This window comes from Lasioglossum baleicum, chromosome 16 (assembly GCF_051020765.1).
Source record: "Lasioglossum baleicum chromosome 16, iyLasBale1, whole genome shotgun sequence".
Classification (NCBI taxonomy): Eukaryota; Metazoa; Arthropoda; class Insecta; order Hymenoptera; family Halictidae; genus Lasioglossum; species Lasioglossum baleicum.
In genome coordinates this window covers 10,083,847-10,099,030 of record NC_134944.1, presented here as the reverse complement: position 1 = coordinate 10,099,030, position 15,184 = coordinate 10,083,847, and the positions used below count along the sequence as shown (strand labels likewise).

The 15,184-nt window shown below is 38.3% G+C and overlaps 1 protein-coding gene across 1 annotated transcript in view; it reads left to right on the top strand.

The window, feature by feature from the left end:
• Positions 1-15,184, top strand: part of Tmtc2 (Transmembrane O-mannosyltransferase targeting cadherins 2) — a 547,199-nt gene that overhangs the window by 530,885 nt on the left and 1,130 nt on the right. The window contains exons 8-9 of the mRNA XM_076440509.1: positions 2,337-2,477; positions 8,383-8,467. Coding sequence (XP_076296624.1) covers positions 2,337-2,477; positions 8,383-8,467 — 226 coding nt within the window. The remainder of the gene's footprint in view (positions 1-2,336; positions 2,478-8,382; positions 8,468-15,184) is intronic.

The following is a 15,184-nucleotide window of genomic DNA, read 5'->3' as shown; positions in this document are numbered from 1 at the left end:
AAAATATGTGTTCTTTGACCTATTTTTGTAAAATCATTTCTGTTATACATTAGGATGTAATGGGGCTGAACTTCATCCCCGGAAACCAAAAATTTTTAACTGTTTCTATGCAATCCTGTAGATTTTTGACGAGAAAATGCCGAAAATCCAAGTTTCAATGTTATGAATTCAGTGGTTTAGAAGTTATGCGTGTTTAAAGTTGAGAGATTTTCACAGATACGAGCGCCGCCATATTGCCTGCTTGCAGATCTACCTTATCGACATCAGCGCGTCCTTGTGTTGCCATTTAGCGGCTCGGCTCGGTAGACAACGCACGACGCTGAGTACATACCAACATGGCGGCGACCTAACCAGCCAAAAACGCTTAAAGTCGGTCAACTTTACACACTCATAACTTTTGAACCAGTGAATTCCCAACATTGCGATTTGGATTTTCGGCATTTCCGCGCGAAAATCTACAAGATTACATCTTAAAGAAGTTAAAAATGTTTGGTTTTCGAAGGAGAAGTTTCGCAAAATGTAATAATAATTTTCGTTATATTTACACTATAGAAATACCTACAATAAAAATTAACTTATTTTCAATTCCTTATAACAACAGCAACGGTATATGACACGGTACTCGAGCAACTTAAAATAAAAAATCTAAAATCGGTAATTTTGATTCATTCGGAAGTTCGAGAATTATACTTTCGTGTCAATGTTAGAACAAAATGTTGTGCAATAGCATTGTAAAGTATTTCGAAGAAATATTGTAGTTAGTTTCCGAACGAATGGACATGAAAACATCAATATAATCAGTTTCGGGAGGGCAGAGCATCTTTCTCTTGTTGACGAAGAATGGCGAACAAGCGAATTATAATTTTACGGGGGAATGTGCATGGCGAGGGAACGCAGCCGCAGGTAGTCGGCGAGAAACTCCCTAAACTAATCCGCGTTTCTGTCACGGAAAGGTGGTAAGGAAAGCAAGCAAGTTCCGTTTCCATCGGAATAAATTAAGGAAATTCCGACGCTAGTGTTCAGACAGATACCCGCCACATGACACGACACTTCGAGCTGCGCATTCGTAGATTAAGAAAAGCTAGGCTAATTATTTACAAGGAGGCATGCCATACCCAACTCGATGACCTTCGAGTACACCGTCAAGATCGGTATCTTAACTAGTCTTACATAGAAACCCTTCCGTTTTCATTACTCATTTTTACTAATTATTTTTACTTGTTTTATTAACCTATTCACATCAACAATGTTCTATCTATTTTGTTTTGTTTTTGTATTTTATATAGGAGTATTAAAATAATAAAATGTTAATTCAGATAAAATTCTGTTAGGGTTTCCTATGAGAGTACTTCCTGTAACATTCAATAAGCTTCATCCTTAACTTCAACAAAACCGTTTTGTTTTTAATTATTTCTTTATGCACTGTTCGCCAAAGTAGTTGTGATAGTTTTCCGATTAAAATGAGTCCAAACACGACACAATTCGGATCATATATATTTGTTTAATTCACGATTTAGTAGAACCTCCATTATCCGAACTTATGGATTATTAGTTCGGATAGTGGAGGTTCCATTCTATCGTGCATTAAACAAGTGAATACGATCCGAATTGTGTCGTGTTTGGTATCGTTTTAACGAGAAAAGTGTAACGAATAAAGTGGTAGAAGTTTCATAAAAAAAAATGATTTCCTTATGAACATTTTGCCAACGCATTTGTGATAGTTTCCCGATTAAAATGAGACCAAACACGACACAATTCGAATCATATATACTTGTTTAATTCACGATTTACTAGAACCTCGATTATCCGAACTTATGGATTATTAGTTCGGATAGTGGAGATTCCATTCTATCGTGCATTAAACAAGTGAATACGATCCGAATTGTGTCGTGTTTGGTATCGTTTTAACGAGAAAAGTGTAACGAATAAATTGGTAGAAGTTTCATAAAAAAATAATTAATTTGATTTGGCACAGAAAAAGTGTGCTTAGAACCACATCAGGAATCACCCTGTCTTTTTCTACAATCTTTCTTTGACACCCTGTGTGAGCTAAAGTTATTAGGTTGGCAATTAAATTCGCGACCATTCCTTTTGAACTGTCTAACATTGGAAACCTCTGAATTTTGCGATTAATTTGATATAAAATACTGGTGTTTAAAAAATATATATAAATGACTTTGTTTGAGAAAATGTGGAGATCGCGAATTTAGTTGCCAACCTAATATTTAGGGGATTGACCTTTACAATACCTTCGACTGCCTCTTTGGTAATAATTACCGAAGCTGGCTAACGCGGAAAGTAACCGCGTGAGACTGACGATCGACCTTGTTTTGCAGAGCGTTTACAACCTGCTGGGCGAAACTCTGTCGAGGCTGCAACAGTACGCGGAAGCTGAGAGGTGGTTCCAGGCGAGTTTGGCCAGCCAGCCTGACCACGTGCCGGCCCACATCACTTACGGGAAACTTTTGGCCCGAAACGTAAGTAGTTACTAGTTTTCGATCGGTTCTCTTTCATCGGGGTAAGGGGTCCAGTTCCGGAAGTTTACCGCGGCCCGACCGATATCGTTTCGACGCTTACGAAATTTCGTAAGCGGAGATCACGGGGCAGCTAGAGACCCAGTGACGAACGGGAAAAGCCGAACGCTACGATGGATCCTTCGATAGATCCTCCCGAGTTTCTCGATCACCGGGCGAAGACACATCAACTCCTCTTGCGAAACAGTATTTCTCACGCTGCACCTCGAGACGGGTCGTCTCCACCTAGCCTCTCCGTTTTATCTTTTCTCCCTTCGATTTTTCCGCAGACAATTTTCGAATACCGAGAAACTTTTGCCGGACGATCTAACGAGAAATAACGGTCGGGATTTTCGGGCGGGTGAAAGATTCAATCGCGACCTCGGTGAAAAATCGCGCGTCGTACCGAGGACGAGCGATCAGCCTCGAATATGAAACACGCCGACGCGGGGGACAAGACTGAGGGATGCAGATTGCTGACTTTCTTCAAGTTGCGTAGCTTACGTGCCGAAGAAACGTGTTAATGTTTCTCTATTTATTGTGGACTTGTTTACTAGTAGGTATGGCTAGTATTACAAGTTACAGTTTGATAAAAAGCACCCTATATACAACACATTCCTAATCTCCCCAACCCCTACCCATACTCTGCAGGAGTTGAGCCCTCTGTGGCCGAAGTTTGATTTTTTACAACCAGGACGTTCTACTTAAAAATCTGAATTAATTACAGTGTATGGACCTGGGTATTTGACATCTCTTGGATTTTTTTCAGAATTTTCGCAAACGATTAAATAGGGAAAATAATCAAAAAAGTAATCTTCTCCATTGTACACCATAACTACCCTCCCGGTCGAGACAGATTGATTTTTTACAACCAGGACGTTCCACTTAAAAATCTGAATTAATTACAGTGCATGTATCTGAGTATTTAACATCTCTTAGATTTTTTTTCAAAATTTTTGCACGTAACTAAATGGGGAAAATAAGTCAAAGACTCATTTCTTCCACAGTACCTCGTAACTACCTTCTCGGTCGATGTAGTTTGATTTTTAACAACCAAGATGTTCTACTTAAAAATCTGAATTAATTACAGTGCATGTATCCAGGTATTTGACATCTGTCAGATTTTTTTCAAAATTTTTGCACGTAACTAAATGGGGAAAATAAGCCAAAGACTCATTTCTTCCACAGTACCTCGTAACTACCTTCTTGGTCGATGTAATTTGATTTTTAACAACCAAGATGTTCTACTTAAAAATCTGAATTAATTACAGTGTATGTATTTGGGTACTTTACATCTGCCAGATTTTTTTCCAATTTTTTGCTAGTAACTAAATGGAGAAAATAATTCACAGAAACTAATCTTTTCCCTTTTTACCCCACAACTACTCTCCTGGTCGAGGTAATTTCATTTTTCACAACCAGGATGTTCCACTTAAAAATCTGAATTAATTGCAGTACATGTATCTGGGTATTTGACATCTGTCAGATTTTTTTCAAAATTTTTGCACGTAACTAAACGGAGAAAATATTCCAAAAACTCATTTCTTCAATAGCACCCCGTAACTACCTTCTCGGTCGATGTAATTTGATTTTTAACAACCAAGATATTCAACTTAAAAATCTGAATTAATTACAGTGTATGTACTTGGGTATTTGACATGTGCTTGATTTTTTTCAAAATTATCAGTCTTTTAATTTGGTCCGTGGGCACTTTTGACAATCTGCTCCGCCTGTGCCTTTTCGATAGTCCGGTACCCTTTAACCGGGATTGCAGGCAGCAGGGATCAGCTAGTCTGGCCACGTAGCGACCCACATCACTTAGCAAACGTTCGGCTCGGCACGTAAGTAGTTAGTACTATTTTGGCGCAGAGGCGGCGCGGCCCGGCGATGTGGATTGAACGATAGATAGGCCGGGGAATCGGCTGATCCACATCACTTAAAGGGAACCGCCGCGCCGACGGGAAACAGCCTGCAGTTAAGCTGATTCCGCTCGATCCACTGACCGTTCCGTGTTCCGGAGCGGCCAATCGTTGACCGGAAACCGGTATTTCTCTTGAAAACATATCTAACACGACCGACGATTACGCTCACTGAGCCGGGAGAGATTCGGGACAAGCGATGTTTCCACGTACGTGTCCCGTTTCGACAAAACGAACTCACGTCTTCCTTCCCTCTTCCCTTCCGGTTTGCCAATATTTCGCGATCAATTAGAGTCGTGACGCAACGCGCTTCCATCCCACCGAAGAATCACGTTTACGCACACGCGATACTGCCTATCGATTACCGTCATTTTTATTTCCAACAGGACGCCGCGCCGCGCCACGCGCTTCGCTTTTAAATTGTTCATTTTTCCGAGCTCGAAACTCGGCCCCCGGATCGACCCTGATTTAATTGTCGGCGCAATTTTGCGCTCCGCTACTGATTATTGCGCGCTCTCTCGCCCGTGTCACGCCCAGTAATATCGCTAAATTGGTAATTTAACACTTGTTCCCGTCGCCGATACAAATTGCTATCAACTGTAAAATAATTCGGATTCAACCGATCGTATGGAACGCTCGTTATTCGATTAATAAAATGAGCCCGACCCATGGACGAAGGGCACAGCTGGATACGGGGGCTACGCAGTGCTCTTCAACGAAATTAAACTGTCAATGGACGTCCGATAAATTCTAAAGCGAAGCAAAGTTTTGTTGCCGGTGTCAACAGTTTATCCTTGCCAATACGGTAATTTACAGGGAAGAAAGCGGAATATCTGTTTTCCCTGCTTGCAAGTTATCGATCGCGTGATTTAAAAAAATTATGAAAGTTGTGCTACCCTATCTTTTCATGCTATTGGGTTGGCAAGATAGTAATTTCGGTATTTTAAGGTGGAAAACCGAATTTTTGTATTCAAGCGATGAACTTTTAATCAATATGATATTTTCTTATTTATTCTTTTTGGCAAAAGATCATGGAACAAAATGGAGAATATCTTATTTGTTAAAGTTCATAGCTTGAATAAAAAAAATTCGGCTCTAATTTAACCTTAAAATACCGAAATTACTTTCTTGTTAATTTTTATAAATACTATTACCCCCTCAAATAATATTAATTATATAAAATTTCATAATAATTTAATGCTATTTTAAAACAATATTAGACTTTATATAAAATTTTTATAAATAATATTACCCCCTCAAATAATATTAATTATATAAAATTTCATAATAATTTAATGCTATTTTAAGACAATATTAGACTCTATATAAAATTTTTATAAATAATGTTACCCCCTCAAATAATATTAATTATATAAAATTTCATAATAATTTAATGCTATTTTAAAACAAAATTAGACTATATAAAATTTTTATAAATAATGTTACCCCCTCAAATAATATTAATTGTATAAAATTTCATGATAATTTTAAAATAATATTGAATTTTCTATAAAATTAATTCACGCGCCCCTACATTATTCATTTAGTGTAGATAAAGTTTCAATGTTTCCAATTTTTTTTGCAAAATTAAAAATGTTTGCATTGACTGCAAGATACAGGAGCCGAATAAAAAATTGTTTCTTCCCTAAATTAATTTATTAAACTGAAACTAATACGCTAATGTCTAGTCAGCGGATTTTTATGCAAAATGAAAATTTTTTACCTGATTTGAAACAGACTGGAGGGAAATGGACATATATTTTCTTTCTTAATATGTTCAACAGGTTGAAAATAATACAACAGTTCTAAATTACAATTTTTACTGTTTTAAATTGCACCTACTCATTTTTGTCATAAATGCATAAAAGCCGCAGTCTAATTATACCACTTCCCATGGCTCAACAATAAGCGTGAAAACTGGCAGGAGAACAAGAAGAAATAAGAAGGAGAAGAGAAAAGGGAATGGAAAGAATGAAACATAATTCCGAACTTACAGAAACAATTACAGAAGAAATATCGACATTGTCACAGAGGGTATTGGCAACCGTACACATCCGGTTAGTACAGTTGCATTTAATTTGGCTCAAGGACGCTAGTTACTTCCCTCCCCCCCTTGCGGCTGCACCATTTCTCGATACCGTGAAACTTCGATACTTCGTTCCCAACGGGTCGTCCTGACAAGATCAACTAGGTAGAATTCTTCTTCTCCTAAATAAATTTGTTCAGTTTAGATAACACACTGGGGAGCATCCTCCGTGACGTCATGCCTAATTTGTTCGATATTGTGCCGTGATAAAATTCTATTGAAATTGAATTACGTTAGAAGAAGCAAGGAACCGTTGAGTATAGTGGAAATAGAAGTTGCAACTTTTGAGTTGCAACTATAACCAAGCTAGGCTAAACTTCACTTTAGGGGTCCAAAATTTTTCAGCCTTTCTTAAATATAATCCTGTAGATTTTGACGAGAGAATTCTGAAAATCCACGTTTTAATGTTAGGAATTCACTGGTTCAAAAGTTATGTGTGTTTAAAGTTGACCGACTTCAAGCGTTTTTGGCGGGTAAGGGCGCCGCACAGTGGGACCTTTTGTCCAAATCGGAGACAAAATCAAAGAACTTTCGATAGAAATGAGGTAGAGCGATGAAATTTTTTTAAAAATTAAAGCTGAAACTTTGCAGGGTTTGGGAAAAATAGGGAGATTATAGTAAGAACGTTTTTTAAGGTTGAGAAAATTCGTTAAACTTGCACAATTTCGAGAAAATTGTGGTTTTTCCAACACCACGCACGGAAAAAATATTTTTTGAACATGCTGTACTCCATTTCCCGTAGATTTTTTCACGCTGATTTCAAATCTGGTCTCAAAATTTTTCTACGACCTCAGGATATTGCAAAATCGATTTCTTGAAATTGTACATGTTCAACGAATTTTCTCGAGGTTAAGAAACGTTCGTACCATAATCTTCCCATTTTTCCCATATTCTGCAAAGTTTCACCTTTAATTTAAAAAAAATTTCATCGCTGTACCTCATTTCTATCGAAAGTTCTTTGATTTTGTCTCCGATTTGGACGAAAGGTTCCACTGTGCGCCGCCATGTTGGTATGTACTCAGCGTCGTGCGTTGTCTACCGAGCGGAGCCGCTAGATGTCAACACAAGAACGCGCTGATGTCGGTAAGGTAGATCTGCAAGCAAGGTTGTCTGAGTACATCCCAAAATGGCGTCGCCCATACCTGTGAAAGTCAGTAAACTTTAACCACGCATAACTTTGGAACCACTGAATTCCTAACATCAGAATTTGGATTTTCGGTATGTTCTCGTCAAGATCTACAAATCTACATAAACAAAAGTTGAAAACTTTGGATTCCGGAGTTGAAGTTCAGCTAAAAGTTGTACCCGGTACGGTTAGTGTTAAGCTGGAATTATTTTTGTGCGTTGCTATGGAAAGTACTATGGCAAGACTTAAACTTCCCGTAGATTTTGGTGAGAAAATTCCGAAAATCCAAGTTTTAATGTTAGGAATCCACTGGTTCAAAAGTTATGTGTGTTTAAAGTTGACCGACTGCAAGCGTTTTTGGTAAGGGCGCCGCCATGTTGGTATGTACTCAGCGTCGTGCGTTGTCTAGATGGCTAGATGGCAACACAAGAACGCGGTGATGTCGATAAGGTAGATCTGCAAGCAAGAATATCCGAGTAAATCCCAAAATGGCGTCGCCCATACCTGTGAAAGTCGGTCAACTTTAACCACGCATAACTTTGGAACCACTGAATTCCTAACATTAGAACTTGGATTTTCGGCATGTTCTCGCCAAGATCTACAAATCCACATGAACAAAAGATTGAAAACTTTGGATTCCGGAGTTGAAGTTCAGCTAAAAGTAGAACCCCGACGGAAATATGAGCGTCAATGATTTCCGGAATATTACTAACACCCCGATAATGCTTTGTTCCGCAGTCGAGTCGCGTGCTGGAGGCCGAGAGATGGTTCCTGAGGGCTCGCAGGCTGGCGCCGGACGATTCAAGCGTGCACCATCATTACGGTAGGTGTGACGTGTCTCTCTAATTACGATCACGGGTCGTGGACCATCAGGTGCGACTTGTGAAGAAAGAAAAATCGTTCGACGATCGAATACGCGAGAATGAGACTCGCATGGTTCCACAATTCCCTTTCACCCACACCCCGGTTCCTTTCTATCCTCTATCTATAGCGAGTCGCGAAACGATAAGAGGGCCTCGTTCATTATTAAAGCAATGAAATACGACCTCTCGAGGGCGCTCCTCGCCGTTACCGAGCAAATTGGAGTGGCTGTCGACCGATTCATCCTTTGGTCCATTGTAACATCGGTATAATTGTTTCCCCGGGAACTTAGCGCATTTCGCGGGGACATTAGAGATTCTCTCCGATACCGGGAGCAGAGAGGAACGAGGACGGGATCGTAGACCGAGTAGCAGGAGTGAGGGGGTGAGAAGGATGACGAAATAATAGCGGCAGGCCGAAGATTTCGTCGAGGGTCGTTTAATAAGGAAGATAAAAGAATCGTCGATTCGCGGAGCTTCCGTAAATACCCTTGTAATATTTTCCCAGGGGATGAGAGTGGATGTTGAAACGCCGGGACAGGCTAATCGGGAAGAGATAGAGGACCGCCGCCGGGGAATGGAAGATGGCGGCAAGCCATCAGCCAGAGTAAGATCGACGGGTATTGAAATTCCAGAAAGACGTCTCCCGATTCGTACTCGTTCTATTTTCTCATCGTCCCGCGATTCCAGCCTCTTTCGATCTCCTCTTGCCGCTTGCAATGGTGGGCGGGTATTTTCCTCAGGTTCTAGTCGAGCCTGAAAAATTATTGACACTCTGGTCCCCGGAAATTTTGGATATCCAAGATGCGAGAAATCCAAGTTTCGAGCATGAAGCATCGATGGTTTGAAAGTTATGAATGTTTCAAGTTGAGCGATTTCCAGTGTTTTTGACTGGTTAGCGCCGCCATGTTGTGTGTAGTGACTAGGTGGCACCACAAGCACGCGCTAATGTTGATCACTAGACTGCGGATCGTTATGCAAAATGAAAATTGTCTACATCGATTGCAAGAAATAGAAACTAAATTAAATGTTACTTCTTCCCTTAATGATTTTAATACAGGAGAAATCATATACAGGGCGTCACAAAATTATATGTCGTGTACACCATGGCGCGATTCTACACCTCCGATTTAGTAGAAAATGACGTAAGAAACCCCCCGCAGAAATTGCCCTTAAAGATATAAGATTTTAGATTTTAAAAGAAAATTTTGGTATAAAAATTTAAAAGATCTTAATCCCCCCCCTTAAAGAAAATGTTGGCTTTTTTACCTTGTTTTTCACGTTCAACGTCAATTTTGCGGGGGGTTTCTTACGTCATTTTCGACTAAATCGGGGGTGTAGAATCGCGCTATGGTGTCCACGACATATAATTTTGTGACACCCTGTACATTGACATCTTCAATTTTTTAAATTTTACAACAATTTTGAATTGCATCTACTGAATTTTCCTATAAATGCATAAAGATCCGCAGTTTATTAATTATCGGCATTACCGCGTGCTTCTGCTGCCATCTAGCGGCTCCGTCACTACACACAACATGGCGGCGCTAGCCTGTCAAAAACACTGGAAATCGCTCAACTTTGAACACTTATATCTTTTGAACCATTGATCCCACACGATCGAAATTTGGATTTCTCATATCTTCTCGCCCAAACAGATTTGCATAGTGTAGGAAAAAGGGAAAAAATGATTAGTTACGCAAGGAAAATAGTCTCTTCGTCTTTCCCACGGTTTTGCTTTCGCTGTCGAAGATCTGTCCACTCTTTTCATGGACCCACGCGGCATGGGTCCACGGGAACGACATCAGTCAGCCAATTCTTTGCGGACAGGATGAATCCAACCGCTGGAAAAAAGCTCACTAGACGAGTACTATTTTTCGGGCCGGGGTGCGCGCAAAAACCACGCCGGTTTATCTCTCTTAGCGGCACGCGTCATTAGGCAGTGGCCCGCGGAAGGTCGCACGATATATCACGCCGAGATTTATGGTTGGCATGCTCGACCGCGGACTGCCGGAATTTTTGGAGCGGTTTGCTTATACACCGAGCGACAAAACTATAAGACATGTAAGAAAATTAATGGAAGGTGTACTCTAGTGAGCATTTTCCTCTTACTTCGTTCCTGATGTTATTGTTTTTATCTATAATATTTTATCTATTATATTTACGTCTCCCATTTGCTTGTAGTGTCATCTAGCGGTCGTAGTTTTTGGCTGAACTTCAACTCTGGAATCCAAAAGTTTTCAACTTGTGTTTATGTAGTCCTGTAGATTTTGGCGAGGACATACCGAAAATCCAAGTGTTATGTTTGGAATCCACTGGTTCGAAAGTTGTGCGTGTTTAAAGCTCAGCGATTTTCACCGTTTCTGCCCGGTAAGGGCGCCATCATGTTGATATACACTCGCAGCATCTTGCGTAGTCTAACGAGTGGCACCGCTAGATGGCGGGCACAAGCACGCGGTGATGTCGGTAACGTAGATTTGAATGTTTTCGCGACTCCGCTCATTCGATGATGTGGAATCACGGACCTATGGACTGAGCGTAACCCGCGGGGGGTATGACGAAAGACGGAAGGGGTATCAACTTGTCGGCCATCTTGTGTGGGACCACACTGTGGTGCGCTCTAGTACTAGTGTAGCGTCTGTAGCACGTGGTTTGTAGAATATACGCGGTCGCGGTACGCCAGAACCATTTTGTGCCAGTACACGTGCGGTAAAGTTGGTGAATCGTCGTGGCCTTGTGTTTTCTGCGCGTTGATACACATTAATATGTAAAAATGCCAGTGTGTATTGTGGAAGGTTCTGTTCCATGCTAAAAATATAGTACAGACTAGTGATGGGCACCATCGACTAAAAACTATCGACTAAATCGATAGTATTCAACTACTATTTTCAGTCGACTGATTTTTTAAACTATCGACTGAATTTAGTAGTGGTGGGGTTACTATTTTCAGTCGACTGTTTACACGTCGCCATCTTGAAATTTCAAATGTCAGTGTCAGACGATGAAACGAAAAGGTTAGAAATACATAATTATGACAGGACGTGCAAATATGCAAGTAATGAAATATGTAATAGATATTTCAATACTTTAATTCATATTGGATGTTAAAATCTTATTGCTATTTATGCAATATAAACTATACATGTGATATAAATAAATTGTGTACATTCATATTTATAACGTAGTGTATGAATTTATTATTAAATAAAGACAAAATCATTCAATCACGAAATTTAATATCTCTGTACTGTCCCATACTGTCCTACTATTCATTTTAACAAGCGAACATCGAGAATAAGAGTAAATACGAACATAACCTGTAAACGACTGAAAACTATCGACTAAATTCAGTTACTGAATCAGTCGCTTAAACTATCGAGCTATTGGTTGAATTTTAACGGCGGATGTTTTGAATAAATTTTATAAGATTTACTATCAAATACATTCACTCATTAGCGATATCGAATTATTAAAAATTATTTTTATTATTATTAATTATTTAATTATTGTCTGGTATATTTACCCCAATTTACTCTTACTGTGCCTATAATACTAAGTGAGCACTGCAGTACAATGCTGTAAGAGTGAGTGAGAAATGAGATCTATACGTAGGCATAGACTATAGCCCGCAATCTAGACGTATAATCACAAAAACGAAATTTCAGTCGACTAAAAACTATCGACTAAATATTCGATAGTATGTAGTAACTAAATAGTAATTAGTCGATAGTTGAATTTAGTCGATAATGCCCATCACTAGTACAGACGCTACACTAGTATTTAAAGGCGCCTATAGAGCGCACCACAGTGTGGTCCCACTCAAGATGGCCGCAGTTAACCATCCCTCCCCGCTCGCGGCACGCCCCCTCTCATCCATAAACCTACTTTACGCTCAGTCCTTAGGTCCGTGTGTGGAATACGATGCATTGACAATCAAGGGCGCCGCTATATTGGGATGAACAGGCATCGTCCAATCAGCGGAGCCGCGAGAAGGTTGGTTCTGGGTAAGGTCCGTCAGAGAGTGACGAGAAATCTACGTTATCGACATCACCGCGTATTTGTGGTGCCATCTAGCGGTTCCGCTCGTTAGACCATGCGCGATGCTGAGTACACAGCAACATGGCGGCGCCCTTACCAGTCAAAAACACTTAGAATCGCTCAACTTCAAACACCCATATCTTTTGAACCAGTAAATTCCTAACGTTGCAACTTTGATTTTCGGAATTTCCTCGTCAAAATCCATGTGATTCTATAAGAAAGTTAAAAATCTTTGGCACCCCAAGGTGAAGTTCAACATTTTTAAATTAACATTTTTAGCAGGGCTAGAATACTAGGGATTTATATAATCTGCTGTCTGTTTACAAGATATAGAGATTACTGTTACTATTACTAGATACTTAATATCTAAGGCTAGTCACGGTCTCGGCGAATATGATAAACTGGAAACTTTATTTCTTGATATAATTGGAGTAAAAGGCGCGCGATATTTCAAGAAATGCATTCTCATAATGTTGATAAGGAACTACAGAGCAGTTACGTTGTCTGATGTTCCAACGTTAAGATCTTTATGTACAATAACTTTCACGGAATATTAAATGTGTAGACCCCATTAAGGGAAGAAAAGAGGGAGGATACTAACAAGTAGATCATGGATATCCTAACATCACGCGATCGTTTACGTTGAAGACCATTGATTTTTCCTCGGGCGTTGTGGATTTATTTTACTGGGCAAATCGGAGACGAAATCTATGTCATGGTTCTCTTTGAGGTTTTATGCTTCGTCGTGTAACTCGATTACGAAACTTTCAACGCTGCTTACATGCGTGTAAATGTGTATATATGCAATGTTATAAAGATATATATATATAGTTTTATTCGAGGGTGTTCATAGGATCTGATATAATTCCTGCAAGAAAAATTTATTCATGGAATTGTAGCAGGAGTAATGATCCTAGTCTCAAATTGCCATGTCAAATTTCACTTGCAAATTTTCAAAATTAAATTTCATGAGATCTGTAGAACTTTGTAAGTATCATTCATCGCACACTTCGAATTGAAATTTCTGTTAGATAGTTTTTAAAAACGTCGAGATATTAATGCAGTTTTTAAATTGCATATTATTTTATTCAAAATATATTTTTTGACCACAGAACCTGCTACATATGATCAGCATCAACAAATTAAATATGATGAAATACAAAAATACAAAACGTAATGTTTAAATTTTCAGTACAGGTTGTCATGAAAAGATAGTAAAAATTTTTAAAAACTATTCTGCACTGATGCTCTTACTTTTGTATAAAAATATAATTATTATAATATTATTATATTTGTCTTCTTACCAAGAATGGACTTAAGCCACTTTCAAAATTAACAACAAGATTTGTCATAAAATTTAAAACAGCCCAAGTCCATTCGATATAATTTAAAATGCTTCAAAAATTGAGAAAAGAATATTCAATTTATTTTATATTTCATTACAAAATTTGAGAAACACCATTTATGCAATTCACGAAATCTTCTAACTATATAAATTACGTAACAATGTACTCCTCGTTTACATTTGTGTATGGGGGAGAGATTTGAAGAAGTCATGGTGCTCCGGTGGTTTATATCGTAGAAAGTCAATCATATCCTTGTATTTCGCTGTTATGATTTATCTTATATTTTTATAAAGTGGTGTCAATACAATATTTTCGAATTTTCTTGGTCTACCCTGACGTGGTAATATTATAAATTCAGTATTTTAAACCCTGCATTCTCATCTATTGATATCTTATAGAAAATTTTATTTTGTTCATTTTCCAAAAAAACGCATACAGCATATTTTTAACCAATTTATTGCTTCTCCGTCAGAACTCTTTACCCCCCTAAAAATTGCATCCTCCAAGAATCTTGTCGAAATGAAATCCATTTGTTTCATTTCATTTAAAATAAAGTTATTACCTTTCCGGCACTTCTTGATAACATTATAATAATCTTGGGGGACAAACAGTAAATTATTTTTCTTTAATCACATTTCTACGACGCCAAAATTTCTGTCATTCGGTAAAAACGAATGTCCTGATACTAAGAATTGATAGTCTATCAAACAACTGACAAATGGACTTAGGCCACTTTTAAAATACAAATTCCTTTTTACAAGACCTTTGTGATTCTAAATATATCAGTTAAAATTTGCAACTTTCATAAATATTAAAATTGCTAGCTTGATTTTTCTCGAAAATGGATTTAGGCCACTTTCAAAATACAAATTTGGATCATTCTATTTACCAGTCAATTTCCTTTTCACAAAATCTTTGTGATTTTAAATACATCAGTTAAAATTTGCAACTTTAATAAATATTAACATTGCTAGCTTGATTTTTCTTGACAATGGATTTAGGCCACTTTCAAAATACAAATTTGTATCATTCTATTTACCAGCCAATTTCCTTTTTACAAAATCTATGTGATTTTAAATACATCAGTTAAAATTTGCAACTATAATATATATTAAAAATGCTAGCTTGATTTTTCTCGACAATGGATTTAGGCCACTTTCAAAATACAAATTTGTATCATTCTATTAACCAGTCAATTTCCTTTTCACAAAATCTTTGTGATTTTAAATATATCAGTTACAATTTGTAACTTTAATAAATATTGAAACTGCTAGCTTGATTTTCTTCGAAAATGGA